The sequence below is a fragment of the Delphinapterus leucas genome, chromosome 2 (assembly GCF_059928025.1).
Source record: "Delphinapterus leucas isolate spDelLeu-1000000601 "Yukka" chromosome 2, BTC_Dleu_Yukka2, whole genome shotgun sequence".
NCBI classification, from domain to species: Eukaryota; Metazoa; Chordata; class Mammalia; order Artiodactyla; family Monodontidae; genus Delphinapterus; species Delphinapterus leucas.
In genome coordinates this window covers 64,416,390-64,436,131 of record NC_143130.1, presented here as the reverse complement: position 1 = coordinate 64,436,131, position 19,742 = coordinate 64,416,390, and the positions used below count along the sequence as shown (strand labels likewise).

The 19,742-nt window shown below is 57.2% G+C and overlaps 1 protein-coding gene and 1 long non-coding RNA gene across 5 annotated transcripts in view; both read left to right on the top strand.

Moving 5' to 3' along the window:
- ARID3B (AT-rich interaction domain 3B) overlaps positions 1-3,138 on the top strand; it is a 53,464-nt gene extending 50,326 nt beyond the window's left edge. For both annotated transcript variants that reach the window (XM_022580016.2, XM_022580015.2), the window contains exon 9: positions 648-3,138. In XM_022580016.2, coding sequence (XP_022435724.2) covers positions 648-811 — 164 coding nt within the window. In that variant the 3' untranslated portion in view covers positions 812-3,138. The remainder of the gene's footprint in view (positions 1-647) is intronic.
- A 2,681-nt stretch (positions 3,139-5,819) lies between these two features.
- LOC111177815 (uncharacterized) lies at positions 5,820-19,742 on the top strand. Of its 3 annotated transcripts, none has more exons than XR_016392049.1 (4): positions 5,820-6,047; positions 7,864-7,940; positions 12,098-12,304; positions 15,937-19,742. It is a non-coding gene; the product is annotated as an uncharacterized LOC111177815 (long non-coding RNA). The 3 variants fall into 3 exon arrangements; XR_016392047.1 differs by having other exon boundaries at positions 15,392-19,742; XR_016392048.1 differs by lacking the exon at positions 7,864-7,940 and having other exon boundaries at positions 5,821-6,047; positions 15,392-19,742.

Below are 19,742 nucleotides of genomic sequence, written 5' to 3'. Positions count from 1 at the left end.
ACCCACATCCTCCCAGCCCCACAGAGAGCTCTGAAATGCCCGTCTCGTGATGGCCGTCCCCTTCTTCCCCTTAAAACTTCAGGGGCTTCACAAGCCCCACAGGGTACGACCCCGGCAGCCTAGAGACACGCAGGCCTCCATTTCCTCGCGCTGCCACCTCTCCAGCCTCCTGTGCCGCACGCCTGCCTTCAGCTCCCCCCGGGCCTACCGCGCTGCTGCACCAGCCTCCAGCACGTTCCCGCCTCTCTCTGTTCTTTGCTCTCTCAGATTTCCTCTGCCTGCCACACCGTCTCCTCCTCGTCGTGTGGCCACTTTTTCTAAAAAGTCCAGGCATGCTCTCCCGCCAGAGCTTCTCCTGACCCACTTTCCCCTGCCCTCCAAAGCCGCCTTTTTTCCCCGCAACACACTGGGTACACTTCACTTAGAGCCTTTGTGACATTTCAGCAAAACGACTCTGTCCGTCCCCCTCACCAGCCTGTAAGCACCTGCAGGCAGGGCAGTGTCGGCACCTAGCGCAGCGTCCAGCATGGAACCTCCTCTCCCAGAGTTAGGCGGCAATAGATAGAGTGGAATGAACTGAACCCCTGAACCTGTCCCTCCTCTCCCAATGTGCTCACACTTGCTTCTCCCCACCCCCACTCGCTCAGGTGTGCTGTTTGCCCAGAAACCTGTGGTCCACCTCATCGCAGGATCCGCTCCCCAGAGCATCGGCAGCAGCGCCAGCAGCAGCAGCAGTTCTCACTGCTCGCCAAGTCCTACCTCGTCCCGGGGCACCCCCAGTGCAGAGCCCTCCACCAGCTGGTCCCTCTGAGGGGCAGGACCCAGCTCCCAACTCTGATGCACAGAATTTACCTCATCTCATGGAGCCCACATCAAACACCATTTGGCCAGATGTTGAGAGTTTGGACCTGTCCGTCTGCCCAGGCTCCATCAGGTCCTGCTGTACTCTAGAGGCAAGGAGAGGCTGGAGGGGCCTGACAGGGCAGCGTTGTCCAATCAGGGATTGTCCTGGAGAACTGGGCGGGGTCTGTGGGCGTCCAGCTTCCTCCAGGGCTCCCAGGCCACCTCCCATCCCGGGCACAGTGTATTGACAATCTGTAAGCTGACACAGGGCTGGAGGCCCTCCACCTCCCTTCCCCTTTAATTTATTTCCCTTCCCCTGCCTTCTGCCGTGACCCCAGGGTCACTGGTCTCTTCCCCTGCTCAGTCCCCCAATCTTTGACTCCAGTGTGGGGCTGCTAGGAGCCAAGAGCATGTCTTTGTGGCCCTTCTCTGCTGAGCATGGCATGGGGTCCTCCCAACCCACCTTGCCTCCCATGTTTGGTTCTTGGGGTGTGGGTCTCTCAAATTCAAGTCTTGAAGCAGTCCTCAGGGCCCCATATCCCCCTTTTAATGGTCCCAAGACAGGGATCATGAGGGCAGTCCTCAGGACCCAGGGCCTGCTGGGCATCTGCTGAGGGAGAGGCAGAGCCTCAGGGGCTGCCCAGGCAGGCCCTGGCACCCACTCCACTGACCCTTTTCTGACCCTGCCAGACCTCACGTCCCCACTCATCCCTGTTGGCCAGCTCTCCCAGGAAACAGCCCACTTGTCCCTTGGGCCCCTCTTCTTCTCGTGGGGCCCAAACCTGCCAATGTCAGGTTCATTGAAATACCTCAGATTTGTAACTGTTGATGTTTGATTCTTCAGGAAGTATTTGCATCTCTGAAATCTTTTTTATATGTGTTTGCTGACTTTTGTGGTTTTTTTTACTTTAAAATTTTTATTGTTGTTATTATAGCACCAAAGAAATGAAAGCAGATCACCCCAAAAGCCGAGCAAATGATTTGGTACCCCAGCCCCTCCGGCCCTTCCCTAAGACCCCAGTGAGGGTGCGAGCGAGGCAGCAGGAGAGATGACTCAGGGATCACAGTGGCAGGAGGAGGTGGAACGGAGAGGCCCGCTCTCACGCAGGTTGGATCGTGAAACCACACCGGTTCTCAAGATGGCCCTTGACCCATTTCCCACCAGAGCAGGGCAGTCCCAAACCCCAGCGCCCAGTTCACCAGGGTGGGGGCAGGGCATCTTCCCTTCACTCAACATTCCCACCTCAGGGCAGGAGTGGGCTGTGGAGGCCATGGACCTTGGAGAAGTTGAGCTGCCCCAGAGGGTGAGGAGATGCTGAAAGAGCTCTGTCTCTCCTCTTGGACCCTGGGGTGGAGTGGGCTGTTCCTGTGTCATAAACAAGAGGTGATTCTCACACAAGGCTCGCCTCTCAATCGAGTAAGCCCTGCAGTGTTCAGTGGAACCCCGCCTGCTGTGACATCATCGCGCTGTGGTGGTGGGAGACCATGGTGGCACAAGCCCACGCACGACCAACGCTCAGTCCATCTAGGAAAGGAAAGGGAAATCGTACGCTTGAGCACAAAACACGTACCTCAGCCCAGTGAGCTGCAGCCGCCCTGACTGCGTCTCCTCTCCCTTCCGTAGCCCTCCACACTGTCTCACACTCACACATACTCACACACAGCCCCATCCATTGGGGGCTGACCCTCTCCTGGCCTCACCAGGCCGGCGCAGGGCCTGGCAGAGAAGGGCGTCTGAGGTCCGTGTCAGGGAGGAGCCCGGCTGGCTGGCGCTGGGCCCACTTGAAGGCGTCGCAGACATTTGGCCAGTGTGTCTTTCTCAGGGCTTTGGTCACAAAGGATGGACTCTTCCCACCTGGAGGACACAGGGGTGGTGCACTGTATCTTCCCGGTTGTTGGATCCTCTCCCTTTCCTCAGGCAGCTTGCCCAGCTTGCCCTCTCAGCAAGCCCTCGCTGCCCTCAAGGGCAACAGCAGGGTCTCAGCCTGAAAGCCCGAGGGTGGGAGCGCCGGCAGGTGCCCCCGGAATGGGGCCCTGGGCCAAGAGGAGCTCTCCTGACGGTGCAGGCCTGAGGTCACATGGCAGCCATTGGCCAGGGCCGCTCCGTCCCCTCCCCCTCCCCATCTTACTTGTATTTAACCAGGAAAAAATGTGATAGCACATGGGTAGCCTAGGCAGTGGATAAATACCTCAGAAGTCCCCTTGCAGCAAGTGTCTGTATATGTTGTGGTCATTTTCTATCTTACATGTTCTCGAATGTTTATATTTCAATAAACCTCTACCTCTTCACACAAACAGGTCTCGCGGGCGCTTTCAGTGACTCTTTCATTAGACAGTACTAGGGAAGAGGCGAGGACCTTCAGAATGAAAGGGGCTAAGTGAACTACTCCTCTGATCCCTTGATTTTTTCCTAACCCTTCTCTTCGCTGCTCACCCATCGTTTTCCCAAAGCGCTTACTCTCAGCCTGTCTTCTGTATTAGCTGGGCACCGCTGATACTGCATGATCACCAAAACCGACTCCCCTGGTGTCACGTCAGAGTCCCAGCAGGCACAGGGCCAGGGGTCTCCTCCATGAGCAAGCCCTCTTTGAGCTCCTGCTGAATAAGTACAGTCCCCACGCTCACAGAGCTCACACTCTTGTCTGGGAGGCACACACGACTCTAGACAAAAACCGAGTCTTTAGAATACAGCATGACTGGGACCAGTGGGGTAGACAAATGCTGGAGCAGCTCACTAGGGAATCTCTGGAAGGCTTCCCAGCAGCGGACATTTCAGCTAGAAGAATGAGGTGGCCAACCGGAGACGTGAGGAAGAGCAGAGGAAGTGATACATGTGGAAGCTCGGTGGCATCAAAGGACCTGGCACTGGGGAACTGTGGGCAGTGCCTAGGGTTGGGGGGTGCTGGAAAAAAGTGTGGCTCGGGCCAGGATGGAGCCCAGGCTAAGGAATTTGGGCACCATCCTCTGAGCATCGGGACCCTGCTGACATGTTTTAAGGAGGACGTAGGCTTAGAAAGAGGCTTTTCTAGAAGGGTGATCTGGAGCTGGGAGACATTCTAGGCATGGACACCCTGGGACACTGCCACTGAAACAGACCTATACCCAGACTGCTCAGCCTTTTTCTCTGCCACGATGCGCATCGTATGGGCACAACCTGGTTTTGGCAAAACCAAAAGAAATGGGCAGAGAGGTAAAGCACTGGGTGGGTTTGTGATTGCCCATCTCCATCCATAACAACATACACCTCGCCTGTCTGCAACCTCTGAGGCACGGGGAGGGGGGTGTCTCTCTGCCATTTTGAAGTGCTAGAAAGTGAGGGTGACACTGGGACAGTCTTGAACCTCTCACTGACTTTTTAAAATCTTTTGAAAGAAATAACCAACCCTTTAGTACTTTCATTACTAACCAATAGTTGGGATCACACGTCACAACCTTCTGTGACACACCAGGAGGCTGCCACATGGAGATTCAGTGGGCCTGGTATGGGAGGAGGCCCAGAGATGAGGAGAAGCAGGGTCCAGAGACATTTGAGTTAGAAGTATGGAGTGGATGTGAGGGGACGCTGAGGGAGAAGTGGCAGCTGGATAAGCCTCCTGATAGAGATGGAGAATCTGAGAAGACCAAGGCACTGAGCCACTGCAATTCCATCCCACTTTAAATTAACAGAAAAAAATACAGGAGAATATCTAAGACCTTGAGAAAAGGAAGAATTCCTCAGACTAGACCCTCCGAGAAAAGTTCATCAAAAGATACCATAAGATAAAAAGACAAACTGGGAGGAGGTGCTTGTAACACACAACTAGTCAGAATTTCTTTTCTTTTTTTTTTAAAATGCTTATTGTTGTTTTTTTTTTTTGCGTTACGCGGGCCTCACTGTTGTGGCCTCTCCCATTGCGGAGCACAGGCTCCGGACGCGCAGGCTCAGCAGCCCTTAAATGCTTATTGTTAAGACAAAAGCAAAAAGAAGGATTGAGGAGAGGGGGCAAAGTCATGAACAGGTGTTTGGCAGAAGAGGAAATAAAATGGTCCTCATTAGTAATCAGGGAAATGCACAAAAATCCATTCCACACCATCAGATTGGCACAAACTGTAGTCTTAAAATACCAGGCCTTGGTGAGGATGGGCAGCAATGGGAACTCTCACAGATTGCTGGGGGGCGGGGGTAAATTAGCCTAACTCTGGAAAACACTTTGGCTGTACCTAGTAAAGTGGAACGTGCCCATGCCCTGGGGCCCAGCAATTCTGCTCCCAGGTTTGTACCCCAGGGGAGCTCTGAACGTGTGCCCCAGGACATGGGATGGCACTGATGGTAATCAGGAGACGGAAATTACCAATTACTGAACACTGGTGTATGCCAGGTGTGGTTTAAGTTCTTTGCATGAATTAACTCGTTTGCTCCTCTACACATTTATGAGTTTGGAGGCGCAGAGAGGTTGAGTAAGTAGCATGAGGTCCCAGAGCTGTGAGAAGAGCAGTCGGTGGCTACGGAGTCCAGAATCTGCCCTAACCACGAGTGAGGCAAAGCACTCTGTACTCAGTGTCTCATTTAACACTGCACCCATAGACCTGTGAGGCAGAGACTTCGTTCATTTTACAGATGAAGAAACTGAAGAGCAGAAATGTGCACGAGGTCACAAACGTAGTGAATGGCAGGGCTGGGAACGGACTCTAATGCAGCTGTCCAACTTCTCCCGCAGATGCCTCTTTTCAATTAGGGCAGGGGTAACCCAGCGCGGTTACGAGAGGGAAGCAGGACGCGGGGAGGGGAGTCTGATTATCCCACGTCTCGGCTCTGGCCCCACCCGACCCCCCAAGCCTCGCACAGCAGGGCGGGGGGTCACCTGAGGGACGTGAGCATCTCCGGGACCAGCTTGCCCAGCCACGAGCCGCAGCTTCCCCCACCTCATTGGCCAGGGCTGGGCATGTGCCCTCCGCGCAGCCAATGGGGCGAGCGGGGGGCGGGGGGGCGGCTGGGAAGGGCCTGGGGCCGCGCGGCGCTTGGAGGGTCGGTCCGGCGCCGGCAGCGTCTCTGCCCGCCTCCCTATGAAATGAAGTGCCGGTTAACGCCCGGAAAGGAGGGGGAGTTGGTGGCTTGGGACTTATGAAAGAGGTGGTTTGTAATCACCACCGGAAGGAAAGGGAGAAGGAACCGACCAGACCAGCAGGACTGAGAAGAGCGGGAGCCCCCGCTGCGCTTGTAGACAGTGAGTACAAACCCCGTCAGCAGCTGGGACACAGGGACACACAAGAAGGCAAAGGGGTGGTGGGGTGGCCTTCTGTGCCAGGGGAACAAACCAGAGCCGGGTCTGAGATAAGCCGGTGGAGGGCAATGCTCCGCCTACCCGGAGGGCCTTTGGGACAGGGTGGGCAGCCATCTGGTTTGGAGGCATTCCCTCGTAAGGGACCCAAATCGCTCAGGCCCATATGAACAGACAGGAGGGGTATTTATTCTCCGACACCAGGGTATGTGGAGGAGCCCAAGGGCAATGGGACCTGGGGCTGGCCTCAGGAAGGGTCTGGAACCCAGAAGCGCTGCCCGTGGAAGGTATTCCTCCCCTCCTGAAGACCAGCTCAGCCTGACGCCTGAGCTACAGAGCAAGGTGAGATGACCATCCCAAAGGTCAAGTTTATGTCTTCTGCATGCATGAGACCCCCTGGGCTGAACCAAAATCTCTCCATCCCAATTTCAGTTTCTGGGAATCGTCAGCTCCATTTACTCTTACTGAAATACACCTTTTTCCGCAGAGAAAAACGGCGGTTGACAGCTCCCCAGTTTTATGTGTCCAGTTTTCAGCCCAGGAAAGATTACTCTTTTGTCCTAAGTCCAGTGACCCCAGGAAGGAGACCATTGGTTCAGTTGGGTTCAGCACCCAGTGCTGAACCAATCAGCTGAGAACTTGGCAGCCCCCACAGTAGCCTGTATATGGCAGGGAGGGCAGAGAACGTTTTGTGGAGGACGATGCTGGAGAAACAATCCCAAAGATGTTCTGTCCCATCGCCCTGCCAGAGTCCCCCTCTGCAAAACCCTGCTTCACTTAAGGCAGTAGATGGGGGGAGCGTTCAGTGACAGCATCAAGGATGGTTCTGGGGGGCATGTGGCCCAGCTGACAGAGCTCTGTAGGGGAAGGAAGCACAGAGGAGGGTGGGGAGGGAAGTTCAGAAAAAGAAAAATGGCCAGTTGACCTTGAGGGGGATGTGAACCCTAAGCAGGCCTGGCCTGTGGCCATTAAAGATGGTCCTGCTATCAAGCTCAGAATAGGCAGTGTGAAATGAGAAACCACCTTTCTGGGACAGGTTAGGGAACCAGGGAGCTTAGCTGCTGTTTTGCTGTGTGACCTAGGGCAAGTTACTGCCCTTCTCTGGGCAGTTTCCTGTCTGTGAAATGGAAACTGTAGAGTGATTTGAATGAAGCACAAGTAAATGAAAACTCACTTTGAAAAGCCTAAAGCCCAGTGCCTAAGGCCTTCACCAGTAAGACAGAGGGTCCCAGCCATCACTCTGCTGGCACTGGGGCAATGAGTGGGCCAACCAAGCCCCACGAGGACCCCAGCATCCCCACTTAGCCACTCCCTGCCCAGCTCTACTCTGAGCCACAGGGTCCCCCTGGGAAAGAGCCAGGTGGCCTCAACCACTGAGAGTCAGGAACCCTGTGCCGGCGTGAGCATTTCAGGCCCCGTGGCAGGTGGGGGACAAGGACAGCCTCTTACTGCAGCCACCTACAATAGGCCTGAGAGACTTTGGCCTTGGGGGCTAAAGGCATAGCTACAGGGGCCTCCCCTCTCCCCAAGAGTCTTTTTCCCCACTTGGTTTCCTGAGGCCTATCGATCCAGGCCCTCTGTGCCAGGACTGCCCGGCTCCCTGGGGCTGGGCCAGGGGCTGACCTCAGTCTCTTGTGCTGCAGAGCGAGGCTGTGACTCTGTTCCCTCGTGGCTCTGGGCCTCAGTCTCCACGCCACCTTTCTTCCCCAGCCTGGGCACTGCCCCTGGCTGCTTCTCAGATGCTCCTTTCCTCTGGTTCCAGGGCTGTGGCTACGATCTGGAAGCAGATGAGGCAGAGGCTGACCCCCACAGAGGGCGCAGAGGCAGGGCAGGTACCAGGTACGCGGTAGCTCCAGCTCTGCTGGGGAAGGGTGGGCAGTTGAGGAATCCAGGAGAACCAGCAAAGGCCCAGGCTGGAGGGACCCTTCGAGCCTCTGTTTCCCCCTCCAACTTGTGGATGGGGAGACGAAGGCAGAGAGAGAAACTGGGCCTGGGTCCCACAGGGAGGCAGGGGTCACTCTGCCTGTCCCTCTGGAGAATCCCCAAATGCTACCTTCAGGAGTTGAGAGGCGGATGGAGGCTCCTGTCCTCCCAGCGCTGGAGCCCTTGATGCTCGGAGCTGCACCAGCTCCTGTTCCCTGTGGACACAGTTCCCAGCCTGAGGGTCCACTGACAGATCTGCCCCACTTCCCTCGGGATCCCCAGAGAGCAGCTGAGGCAAAAGACAGGATCCCCCACCCCGTCCAGCTCCTCCACGCAGGGTCATAAAGATGAGGCCCTTGGTCAGAGTGAAATAGGATCCAAGCACTAACAGTATTCAAGCTCCTGATTGTGGGCATTGTCTATCACTGGTGGCTGCACACTATATCAGATTGTTTCCTGAACTTAATAAGAAGTGTAGACAATGCCTTGTTGGTGGAACAATGGATAGACTTTGTGACTGAAGCCCCATACACAGTTGGTCTTGGGCACATCTCTGTGGTTTTATGGCTTTAATACTGACTCACCCAAACTGGACCCCAGGTATCAGGAAGTTTAGGGGGACTGGAAACAGGCACTGTGCTCCATGCACTGTCTCGTGTAATCCTCACATCGTCCTTTGAGGTAGGCACTGTCAGTACCCCCATTTTGCAGATGAGGAAACTGAGGCTAAGGCTCACCTAGTTGGTTGGTGGAGAAGCTGACTCGAGCACAGGACTTTTCAGCTCTGAAGGCCACTCTCCTTCAATCTCTGACGCCAGGCCCAGGAACCCAGACATCCTGACTCCCTGTGCCCCCAGAACCCACCTAGCCACGCTCCCTCCTGCTTCTTCCCCTAGATTCCCCTCTTCAGAGAGGAGAAGGCAGACAGGGCGATACATCAGGCCCCAGGCCCGTCACTATCCCCCGAGGGGATGAGAGGGCTCACTTAACAGCATGTCCCCAAACGCCCCCTGCCACCTGCCCCAGATTCTCAGGGGCAGGGGAAGAGCTGTGGGGCCTGGTGAACATCTCTGTGAGGGAGGGGGGTTTCTCCCCCAGAGCCCCTCAGATCCGGGTGCCCCTCACCCCCCATGGTCCTCACTTTCCCACCAGCTCCTGCTCCAGCCTCAGCTTCCCAGCAAGGCTCTCTGCCACCTTGAAGGGGAGTGGGGAGAGGCAGTGAGCACATTCGAGGGCTTCAGCCCTGTCGGAAAGGGGGCAGTGAGGGCTTGGGAGGGACTTGACTAGGGAGTCGAGGAAGGGAAAGCCAGTGGCCACAGTGTGACCAGGAATGGGCAGGGGAGACTGTGGGTCCCTCGTTGGGCATGCAGGCCTGGCAGTGGCACAGAGGTGGGGGTGAGTTGAGGCCCTGGTTCTGGGCACCCTCCAGGGCCAGCTGCTGAGCCTCCAGCTCTGAGGCTTGAGCTTTCAGCACGTCCCAGGCTTTCTCGAGCTTAGGCCGCATCTGGGTCAGCTCGGAGCCCACCTCCTGCAGCGAAGTCTGCAGGAACTGGGGGTGGGGGGACGGTCGTTGACTCCTATCTCAATCTGGTGCTTCCCCAAAGACATCACCCCACTCCATTCTCACAGGGGCTGCCTGGGACTACGCCTTGACCCAGAGCAGGGACAGCCGACTATCAGGGAGGAGCAAGATGGCCTCTTTCTTCTCCTCCTAACTTTTAGGTGACTAAAAATTTCCCTCAGTCCAGAAATACTGATGCGTGAAACTCCCTCAGTGCTCCCTGTGTGACTAATTCCTTCCAGCCTGAGAGCTTCCTGAGGGCAGGCCCCGGTCTCCAAATCCCCCTCTGTCTCCAGATCCTCCCCTCTCTCCCTGCACTGGGTCCCTGTGCACCAGGCCGGGCCCACAGAGCCTTGACCGTGATGCACTTGCTTTGTGTTGACTCGTGAGCCCACCCTGCCAAGGAGTGAGCGCCTGGTCCCCACCCAGGGCCACCCCGAGACCATGCAAGAGCAGGGCAGCCTGGGGTCCAGCCTGCAGTGGGTCTAGGCTCAGCTCTCGGCCCTCGGAGGAGACATCCTGCTCCCGATTCACTGGTTCCAACAAGCTTTCCCCTCCCCGCCTCCGGAGTTCACCCTAGCTTCACCTCTCCAGGTGGCCTCGGCCTCAGTTTCCTGGTCACAAGGACCCAGCGTGGTCTTAGAGGGCCCGGTCCACACAGCTGCATCCTCTGCCTTGGAGGCCCTGTCCCCAGCCCTGAGGGAGGGCAGCCAGGACCAACCCAGGCCAGCTCTCACCTCCCAGTGGGGCTGCGGTGACTCTGCCCCTGCCTGCTCCCAAGCTTTCCCCTCTGCCCGTGGGGGGGCCCCCCCTGGACACTCCTTAGGTTTCTCTGCAGGCCTCGGCTCTGGCAGCACCTGGGGCAGGCCTTGCCCACATCCCATTCTGAATGTCATTAGCCCCACCAAGGACAGTGGGCCACTCCACTGGGACACAGGCCCTAAAGATCTGGAGAGTGTGACCCAGGGACAGCAACCTAATGGGTAAACCAAATAGGGTCATAGTATCACTGAGGGTCAAGAACCCCTCCTGAGTCCTGCCGACACCAGTCCCAGTGCACAGATGGGGACCTGAGCCCAGAGTCAGCAGAGGGTTTGTCCAAGGCCACCTGGCCACAACCCCATCTCTGTGTTCTTGGAAACCCTGCTGCCTGGGAGGCCCAGGGAGGATTCCACAGCGGCCTCCCCTGCAGACTGTGGGACTGGAGGCTGAGGGGAGTGGGCTTGACTGGTGCCCACTCAGTAAATGCCAGTCTGGTCCCCAGAGAGAAGCCAAGCTGGGCCCAGACCTCTACAGGGGGCTGGGGATGGGGTGGAGCCCACCTTGCATGCACAGACTCATAGCCTGCCTGGGGTCTCTGCCGGGGCCCACACCTATGGGAAGAGGGCGGGTGCCTAGGACTCGGGAACACCTGGGCGGCTGGCCTTCCTTCTCAGCCGGCTGGACTGTCCAGGTTCTCGTGTCCCTGTCCTGGCGTGTGGGCAGGCCCGGGCCACACTCACCCGAGGGCACCAACCCTTGCCCCTAGTAGCTCACGCTGCAGGTGCCGGTGCCAGCTGCACCCTGAGTCCTGCTCCTGCCCCCAGGCATCCAGCTCAGACTGGAGTGAGAGGCCCTTGTCCATTTGTGGACAGAAGGGCTGCCTTAGCCCAAGAGGCCCCACACCCTGGACCTGAGCCCCCAGGTACTACAGGGGCCAGGACATGGAGTTTGGGACCCATTATACAGACAGGGAAGCTGAGGCCCCATGAGGGGAAGGGGCTAGTGCCTGTGACAGAGCCCGGGCTGCTTACTTTTTTGCACTAGGTCCCTGGTTTCAGGCTTGGGGAAAACTCTAGGGTCATCAGGAAGGGCTTCTGGGGGGGCCTGACCCAAGGTGGGCCCCAACTCCCCCAACCCCAGGCAGCCCCTAGCTCCTCCCACCTTCCACCTCTGGATCCTGGCAGTCATCTGGTTGTTTTTTCTCTCCAGAGCCTGCGTCTTGCTCCTGTCACTGGCCAAAGCCAGGCAGTGAAGCACAGATTGCAGCCCCATCTGTGGGGAGCCCCACCCCCATCCTCTCATGCCCACAGACACCCCCACACAGGCTCTTGAGTCTGGGCAGGGCCCCGCCTGCAGAGAGGAGCCCGATTTCCAGCCTGGACCCCAGTCCGCCTCCCTCACCCGAGGTGCCTGGGGGCTCACTGAGCGGCCCCTCCCGTGGACACTCCAGCCCCTCTGCAGCTGTGCCAGGGTCCTGGGATTAAGGGAGGGGAAAAACAAGACAAAGAACAGCTGGGTCCCCAAGATCCCAAGTCACACCCAACCCACCCAACAAGAAGGTAGCAGGAAGCAAATTGGAGGTTGTTGTGGATTGAACTGTGTCCCCCACAAAAAAGGGTATGTTTGCATTCTAACCTCCCGTACCCCAGAATGGGACTTTATTTGGAGACAGGGTCTTTACAGAAGTAAATTTAAAATGAGCTCATTAGAGTGGGCCTTAATTCAGTATAACTGGTGTCTTTATAAATAGGGGAAACTTGAACACAGAAACATACACACAGGGAGAGTCCTTTGTGAATATGAAGGCAGAGACTGGGGTGATGCAAATGTCCAAGACTGTCAGCAACCACCAGAAGCTGGGGGAGAGGCAGGAACAGATGCTCTCTCACAGCCCTCAGAAGGAACCAACCCTGCCGACATCTTGATCTCGGACTCCAGCCTCCAGAACTTTGAGACAGTAAGTTTCTGTTGGTTAAGCCCCCCATTTTGTGGTCCTTGGTTATGGCAGCCCTAGCAAACTAACACAGAGGGTGAATGAGATCAAACCCCCATGGCAGCTCTTTGGCCCCAAAGGGACCCTGATTCAGAAGGGAGACTTCTGCCTGAAAGCGGCCAGGCCTGCAGCAGCATGAAGTGTGTAACGATAGCAGCTAACATTTCATGACTACGTGCCACGTGTCCAGCACAGCACTGAGCTTCTTACATGCTTGTCCAGTTTAACCCTCACAGCCAGCTGCTGGGGGAGGAAAGCTGTTACTGTTCTTGGTTTTTACAGATGAGGGCCAGAGAAATGGAGTAATTTGCCCAAGGGCACACAGCTAGTGTAATGTGGAGTCAGTGGTCAGGCTCCAGAGCCCACAGTCTTAACCACTATTTTGGGGACAGTGAAGCCCACAGAATCCTGGGATTGAAGAGGAAGAAAGACTGAGGTAGAGACCCAGAGAGGGTCAGGGTGGAAGGAGCCTGAGGTGGGGGATGGGACTAGAGGTGCAGAGTGCTGGAGGCCCTGGGTGCCCCTCACGTCCCCTGCAGCCAGATGTTGATGCAGCATCAGACCCTGTCCAGCTGCTGCCCCCTCTCCCTGCTGTGTTTGGCCCATTGGCTGCTCTACACAGGACCCCTGCCCATGATGTAGGGCCAACTTCTAGGTCACCTTCCCTGGACAAGCACAGGGCCTGGGGCACCCATTCACTCACAGGTGAGTCCTAGTCCTGGGAGGAGCTCCCAGGGACTGGAAAGAGGGAGATAGGGCAGAGCAGTCCCTGAGGGGCACGGAGCTGGGAGACCCTAGAGCTGGGGCTCACATCTGCACTAGTTACGGGCCAACTGCATGGTGTTTGCATAGGGCTCCCCTGGCACCACCTCCTGCCTTCCCGGAGCCTGAATCTGACCAGAGGGCCTGGCCCTTGGTCACTGAGTGCCCTACCTTCTCGCTGACATGGTCCACTGCACACCCCATAAAGAACAGAGTCCCTCCAGGCACCAGGGAGACAATCTCCGACCCTCAAGAGTCTGGGTTGAGAAACAGACAAAAACGAGATTTTTCTGTGCAAATGTGCAGTTGCAGACTGTTACTGCAAATTTGCTTCCTTGAGGAACTAACAGCCCTCTCAGAGCCCAGCTCTGGACCCCAGTTTGAGGTTCACCAGTTTAGACCAACTCCACCTTCTGTGAGGCCTGGGCCAGCTAAGCACTGCTGCTGAGACCCCTCTCCCTGTGCTTCCAGCCATAGCAACAGATCACCTCTGGTTGGGGTCCTGCTGCACAGCGTGGATCCCATCCAGGTCCTTACAGCTCTCCATCACTGTGGCTCTGAGCCATCTCCTCGGTGTCTGTATCTATTTCTCTGTGTCTCTGTGTGGGCACATCTGGGAGCATGTGCACGTGTCTCTGGGTGAGTGTCTGATGTATATCTTGGTGTGTGTGTGTGTCCAACTGTCTGTCTGCCCGTGCACACAGGCATTTGGCCAGGAGACTAAGGGAGGGTGCTGGCCAGCAGAAGGCCTCCTCCAGGAGGAGCTAGAGGTGAAGTCGGGTGGACAGGGCCTGGGACCCCCGAGCCCTTGCTGTGGCCCCCACACTTCACAGCAACCCCTCACCTCCTCCACTTCTCATTTGGGTCAGGGACTATTCACAACACCCCCGCCTCCATGCCTCTCCTCTCTGGGCCTTTGCATGAGCTCTTCCCTCTTGTTGAAATGTCCTCTTTTCTTTTGTTCCTTGAAGATGCCTGTTCATCCCTCAGCGAAAATTTCGAGGCTCAGAAGCCCCCTCTCTGGGGAGGACTCTGCTATCTGCCGCCCCGCCCATAGCTTTTATAGTGCCTCTCCCCTCATTAGGCACATTAAATTATAATTGCCTGCTTGATTCTCCCCCCCCCACCCCCAATACCAGAAGCATTTGGGGACAGGGAGTGGTCAGCTCCTACTTCGGTTCTACTGTGTACAGAAGAGGGCCAGACATGTAGTTGGTGGTTTGTAAATGCATGCTGAATGAATGAATGGAGAATGACGGAGCAGGATGAGGAAGAGGCAGAAGGGAAAGAAGTGGAGGACAAAGCTGGGACATCCTAAGAAGGGGGAAGAGATTCATTGGCATGCAGGAGGAAGGACAGGGCGGTGGGGAAGAGAACGGGGATGGAGAGGAAAGGGGTGGACAGAATGCACTAACTTGGGGAGGTCAGGCCTCATTCTGCTTCTGAAGTCTCTGTAGTTCTTCCTCTGAATTTCAGAGCAACTGCTACCTGGTGCCAGCATGTCTTCCAGTACTCAGCCACCTTCTCATGAAGCCTGGGATGTGATTCTTTCTCCTCCAGCTCTTTCCCGAGGGGCACTGGTACCTCGTGGACCTTGAATGTGCTACTAGAAATGGGGTGGTCTGGGCACAGCATGGACCTCAGATCACCCACACCTTTTTTCATACATTTTCAATGATTCATTTCCAAGTTGCATGGGTGTCCTCACTATGTCCTGATGGCAGGGATGGGGACTGGGAGAGAGGACGCTCCTTCACGGCTCCCTGTACACATAAAACCCTCTGTCCTGAGCACTTCCACTCCCAAGCATCCTGACTTGAGCTCAGCAGCTAAGGTTATCTCACCTCCCCTGAGCCTGGCCCTGGGCCAGCAGGAGGGGCTCAGCCATGTGTCAGGGAGACAGGACTTGTTGAAGCTGACATATTTCCCACATGCTCCCATAAATGAGCCAGAATGTGACAACCAGGCGTGTTGATACCTGGGGAAGGGAGTCTGGCCTTGGCCACATGATTTAGGGATTGGGGTTTTGGGCTCCTCTCCTTTACTGGCTGTGACAGAGGCTGGCCCACCTCCTGCCCACAGGCCATCTCACCCAGTGTGAGAAAGGGACCCCCCCCCCCAGCCCAGCTTGAGCACTGAGGGGTGGGCCCGAGCAGCCATTTACCAGGCCTCCTGGCTCAGGGCTGCCCTCGGTGCTGCTAGCAGCACCGACTTCTCCCCAAGCAGCCAGACACGCTCTGCCTCCAGGGCCTGCACGTGGCACTCCAACACCGTCTTCTCTCCTCGCAGCTGCTCCAAGCAGGCCCCGAGCTGCTGGTGGCTCTGGCCCAGCTCTTCTGAGTCTCTTGTTCACTTGTGAAGACCCCACTCCATCCTGAGTCATGGCTCAGCCTCCCCTGGCTGGGATCTGTCTGCTTGAGCTAGCCCGTGGGTCTTTACCCACGCAGCTCCCTCCTCCCGAGTTCCTGACCTCCGCATCCTCTGAGAGTCAACTCTTCCAGAAGCCCTTCTCTGACCACCCCAGCCCACAGAGGCTTCTCAGAACTCCAGGCTTCAACTCTGGACCAAATGATTTGAGGCTGGACAGTCCCTGGCTTCCCACCAGCAGAGGGTGCTGTTTTGGTGGACAAGGATGTGAACTGTGCTCACTGGAGTTGGGCTGTGTGGGGGCCCTGCTCCAAGCTGTCCCTCCTGGTCGTTCTCTTTTCCATGGTGTCCTTAGGGCCACTCAACCTCAGAATCCCCCGAGGACAGGGCCCAGGTTCCCCTGCTGCTCTGCTCCCTGGCACAGGTGGGCATAGCCTGGCTCATTTGGTACCCTGGGTTCCCTGCAGGACTGACCATTTCCCTGTCTTGACCCACCTGGGTGAGCATCAGCAGCCGTTCCTGCAGGAAGCTTGTATCCTGAGCCTGTGCAGGGGTCTCGGCTACCGCCATCGAGAATCCATCTGGGCCCTGAAGTGCCTGGGCCCTGTTGCCATCCCAACTCTGCTCCTGGCCTTGCAGGCCTGGCACCAGCATCTCCTGCAGGTACACTCAGTCTAGGGGGCTCCTCCTAATCTTCAGACCACACTGTTATGACCCTGAACAAGCTTTTCCCTAACCATCTGGACTGTTTTCCCATCTGAACCGTGAGAGGAGTCAGCTGGATGATCGCAGGGTCTTCCCAAATGTTTGGGAGAGTGGCGTCCCTCTTGGGCGGAACAGAAGCCCCTGCACTGGCCTCCTTCCCCAGCTACTGCTCCAAGAATGAAGACATGGGAGTGAAGTGTAGGGAGGGCCGAATGCGCAGGAGGGCCAGTGTTCAGGGCCCTGTCATGCACCCACGTGGATGGGGGGTTCTGGTCATTCCTACCTCAGGGGGCCCCAGGCTGAGCTCTGGGCCAAGAGACTGTCGGCCCATCTGGTCCAAACACTGCTGGGCCTTTTCCACTTCTGTCTGCAGTAAGTAGCAGGATCATGGGGGCAGAAGGGACTGTCTGCCTGTCCTCTGCCACTCTGCCCCTCCCCCATCTCTAAGCACCCTCACTTGTCTTCTGCGTCCTGGTCTGGCCTCCTCCACTCCTTCTGTCTCTGGGAACCCCACAGCCTCTCCTGCTCCAGGCGGGCCACAGAGCATTTCACCTGCTGGGGGGAGGGCTGAAGGTAGCACAAGCCCCTGGAGAGGGCTGGCCCAGCCTCACGACACACATCCCCCACCCCCGGCAGGGCAGCGTCTGCAGCCCCTGATAAAGCAGGCTCACTCCACAAGGCCCTGCCTGCTCCACCAGCTGTGATAAGCCCAGCTGGGGGCCCAGCATGGACCTGGAGCTGCACAGCTATTATCACTACCGGCTCTAGATGTAAAACCCTCCACCTCCAGTTGGACACAAGACACATCACCTTCTCCAGCCCAGCTCCTGATGGCTTTGGAGCTCCAGCAAGAGTACGGGGGCTGGGACTTCCCTGGTGGCGCAGTGGTTAAGAATCCTCCTGCCAATGCAGGGGACACATGTTCGAGCCCTGGTCCGCGAAGATTCCACATGTCGTGGAGTAACTAAGCCCATGCGCCACAACTACTGAAGCCCGTGTGCCTAGAGCCCATGCTCTGCAGCAAGAGAAGCCACCACGGTGAGAAGTCGGCGCACTGCAACGAAGAGTAGCCCCTGCTCGCCGCAACTAGAGAAAGCCCGCCGGTGGCAACGAAGACCCAACACAGCCAAAAATAAATAAATAAATATATTTTAAAAAAACAAACAAAAAAAAAGAGTACAGGGGCTGCTGCTGTGGAATGCTGGAGAGTGGGCAGGCATGTCAACTGGGTTCCCAGGGTCCTCCCTGGCTGGTAGGGAGCAGTGGCTCTAGGAGGGTCAGCTGTGGGCTGAGACCACCAGGTCACATAAAGGCTTAGGTATCTAGGCCATCACAGGGTGGCACTGTCCACACTCTCACATGCGGCAGGGATGCTGGGTGCCTCCCCTAGAAGCCTCAGTGTGCATAACCCTCCCTCCCTCCCTGGGGACTGAAGCTTCACCAGGGGTGATGGGCTTCTGAGGAAACTCCTCTGTCCGCTGAGCTAAAACCAGCCACCTCCTTCCCTCTTATTCTACCTGGGAGGGGAAGGGCAGAGGTTCCCTGGTCCTTCCTTTGCCTCTATCCACTGCTCCCAGCCACACCAGGCAATGCACTGCACACCTCCAGGGGGTGCCATTCACAGAGATGACACTCTCAACATGGTAGCCCTGTTGGGGACTCACGGGGAGAGGACCAGAGCCTCACTTTCTGCTTCGGAGCCAGCAGCTCACACTGGGTCCTGCCGAGTCCCAGCCTGCGTCCCTGCTTCTGCAGCACCTGTGCTTGCTCAGACAGGGCCTCCAGGGCTGCCCGCAGGCGGCCAGCCAGCTCAGCCCGCTGCTACCTGCTCTCTGCCAGCCACACCCACAGGTTCTTCTCTGACCACTCCCAGCCTCCCTCAGAGGCCCCGTCAGAGCACCTGCCAGGAAAAGGGCAGTCAGGCTTCCGGCCCAGGCCCCAGGGACTGCCAAGCCCAGCTTCCCCACACTCACCTGCATCCTTCAGTGGGGCTCAGTGGGTAAGCAAGTCCAGTAGCTAGGGGTGATGGGAGTGCCGGGAACAGCAGGCAGCACCAGGCGTCAGGCCCGTGGGGCTCTGACTCGGTGGGTCCTGACAGCAGGATAGAGGGGAGACCCTGGAGCTGGGGCACGCCTGCCCTCCCAGAGCACCAGCCTCTGAGGCCTTGCCTCAGATGTGGAAACAGGCCCTGGGGCTGAGTGGGTACTTAAACCCTTCAACCCCAAACTTTTGCCCAGGATTCTCCCTGGTGATTCGGATTTCAAATAAACACCAGCCTCAACCTCGCTAAGCAGTTCTAAGTTCCAACAGATTCCATGATCTGTGGGTGCTATGGCCCAGCTACTTGCTGAACAAACACGGGTTCATTTGATCCTCCCGGGTTTGGGGTGGGGGGACTGAAGTTCAGAGGGGAAATCAGTTGCCCCGAGTCACGCAGGTAGTCAGTCCACTGCAAACTGGGCCCACATTCCTCCATCCTGCTGCTCTCCTTCCCAGTGTGGGAGCCTAGAAATGGCCGGGGCCAGGGAACATCTGGGGAGACGCTGTATTTTAGCTCTGATGTAGGGGGTCAGAAGCCCTCAAATCACATCACTGCTCCAGTACCTCTCTGGCTTTCAGAGCTTCAGCTGTAAGGTGGGGGCCCTGACCCGTAACTGACCTGCCTACTCCTCACATTCCCAGACCCGTCCCTGCTCGGGATTGTAGCACCACCCACCAGGCCCTCTCCCTTCTGGACACCTTGACTCTCTCCTCTGCCCTGACTCCAGGCTCAGGTTACTGTAGCTCCCTCCTGAGCTGTCTCCCTCCATTTTACCAGCACGCAAGGCCTCTCCAAAATGGACCATGAGGACCAGTCCCTGCCCCCCTCCTTCCACACCCTGCATAGCACCCACAATTTCACACTGGCTGGGTGCTCTGTCTTTCCCAATTAGAGGCAGGGGCTCGCTATGGGCAGCCCCCAGCCCTTACTGAGACTCTGAGCTTGCCTGGCTTGGTTTGCGGGGGGCGCTCATGGTCTACCGGAGTGGGGAGTGGTACAGGTCAGGCTGTTGAGCTTGTGGAGCCAGCGCAGAGGGAAGCACAGCCACCAAGTGGCATGGCAGCAGAGAGAAGGGAGTCTGACCCTTCCTTGGGGCTCCCAGAAAGGCTTTCCAGGGTGACCCTTGGGCTAAGGCCTGAAGGTGAGTTAACTGCCCTGGAAAGGGCGAAGATGGATGTGGCAGATAGAAGAGAGCAAGGGCAGGAGGACAAGGAGGGGATCAGAGAAGGTGGGGCCTGGGGGGAGAGGTGAGCTGAGCCAAGAGCACAGGGGGGCAAAAGGGAGATCAAGGGGGCCATAGTTGCTGTGGGGCTCAGGTGGCTGGTGGCAGGGCACAGGGCAGAGGCATCTCCTTGGTGTCCTCAACCAGCACAGAAAAGACTTGGCGGGCACATGGGTTGAGGCCCAGAGAAAGAGCGTGGACCTGAGGGGCGGAGGATGTGAGCAAACCTTCTCTGAAGGTGGTCCAGGCCCTTGACCTCCCCAGCCACCAGTTGCCAAGGTCTCAGCCATCCAGCACTGGAGGAA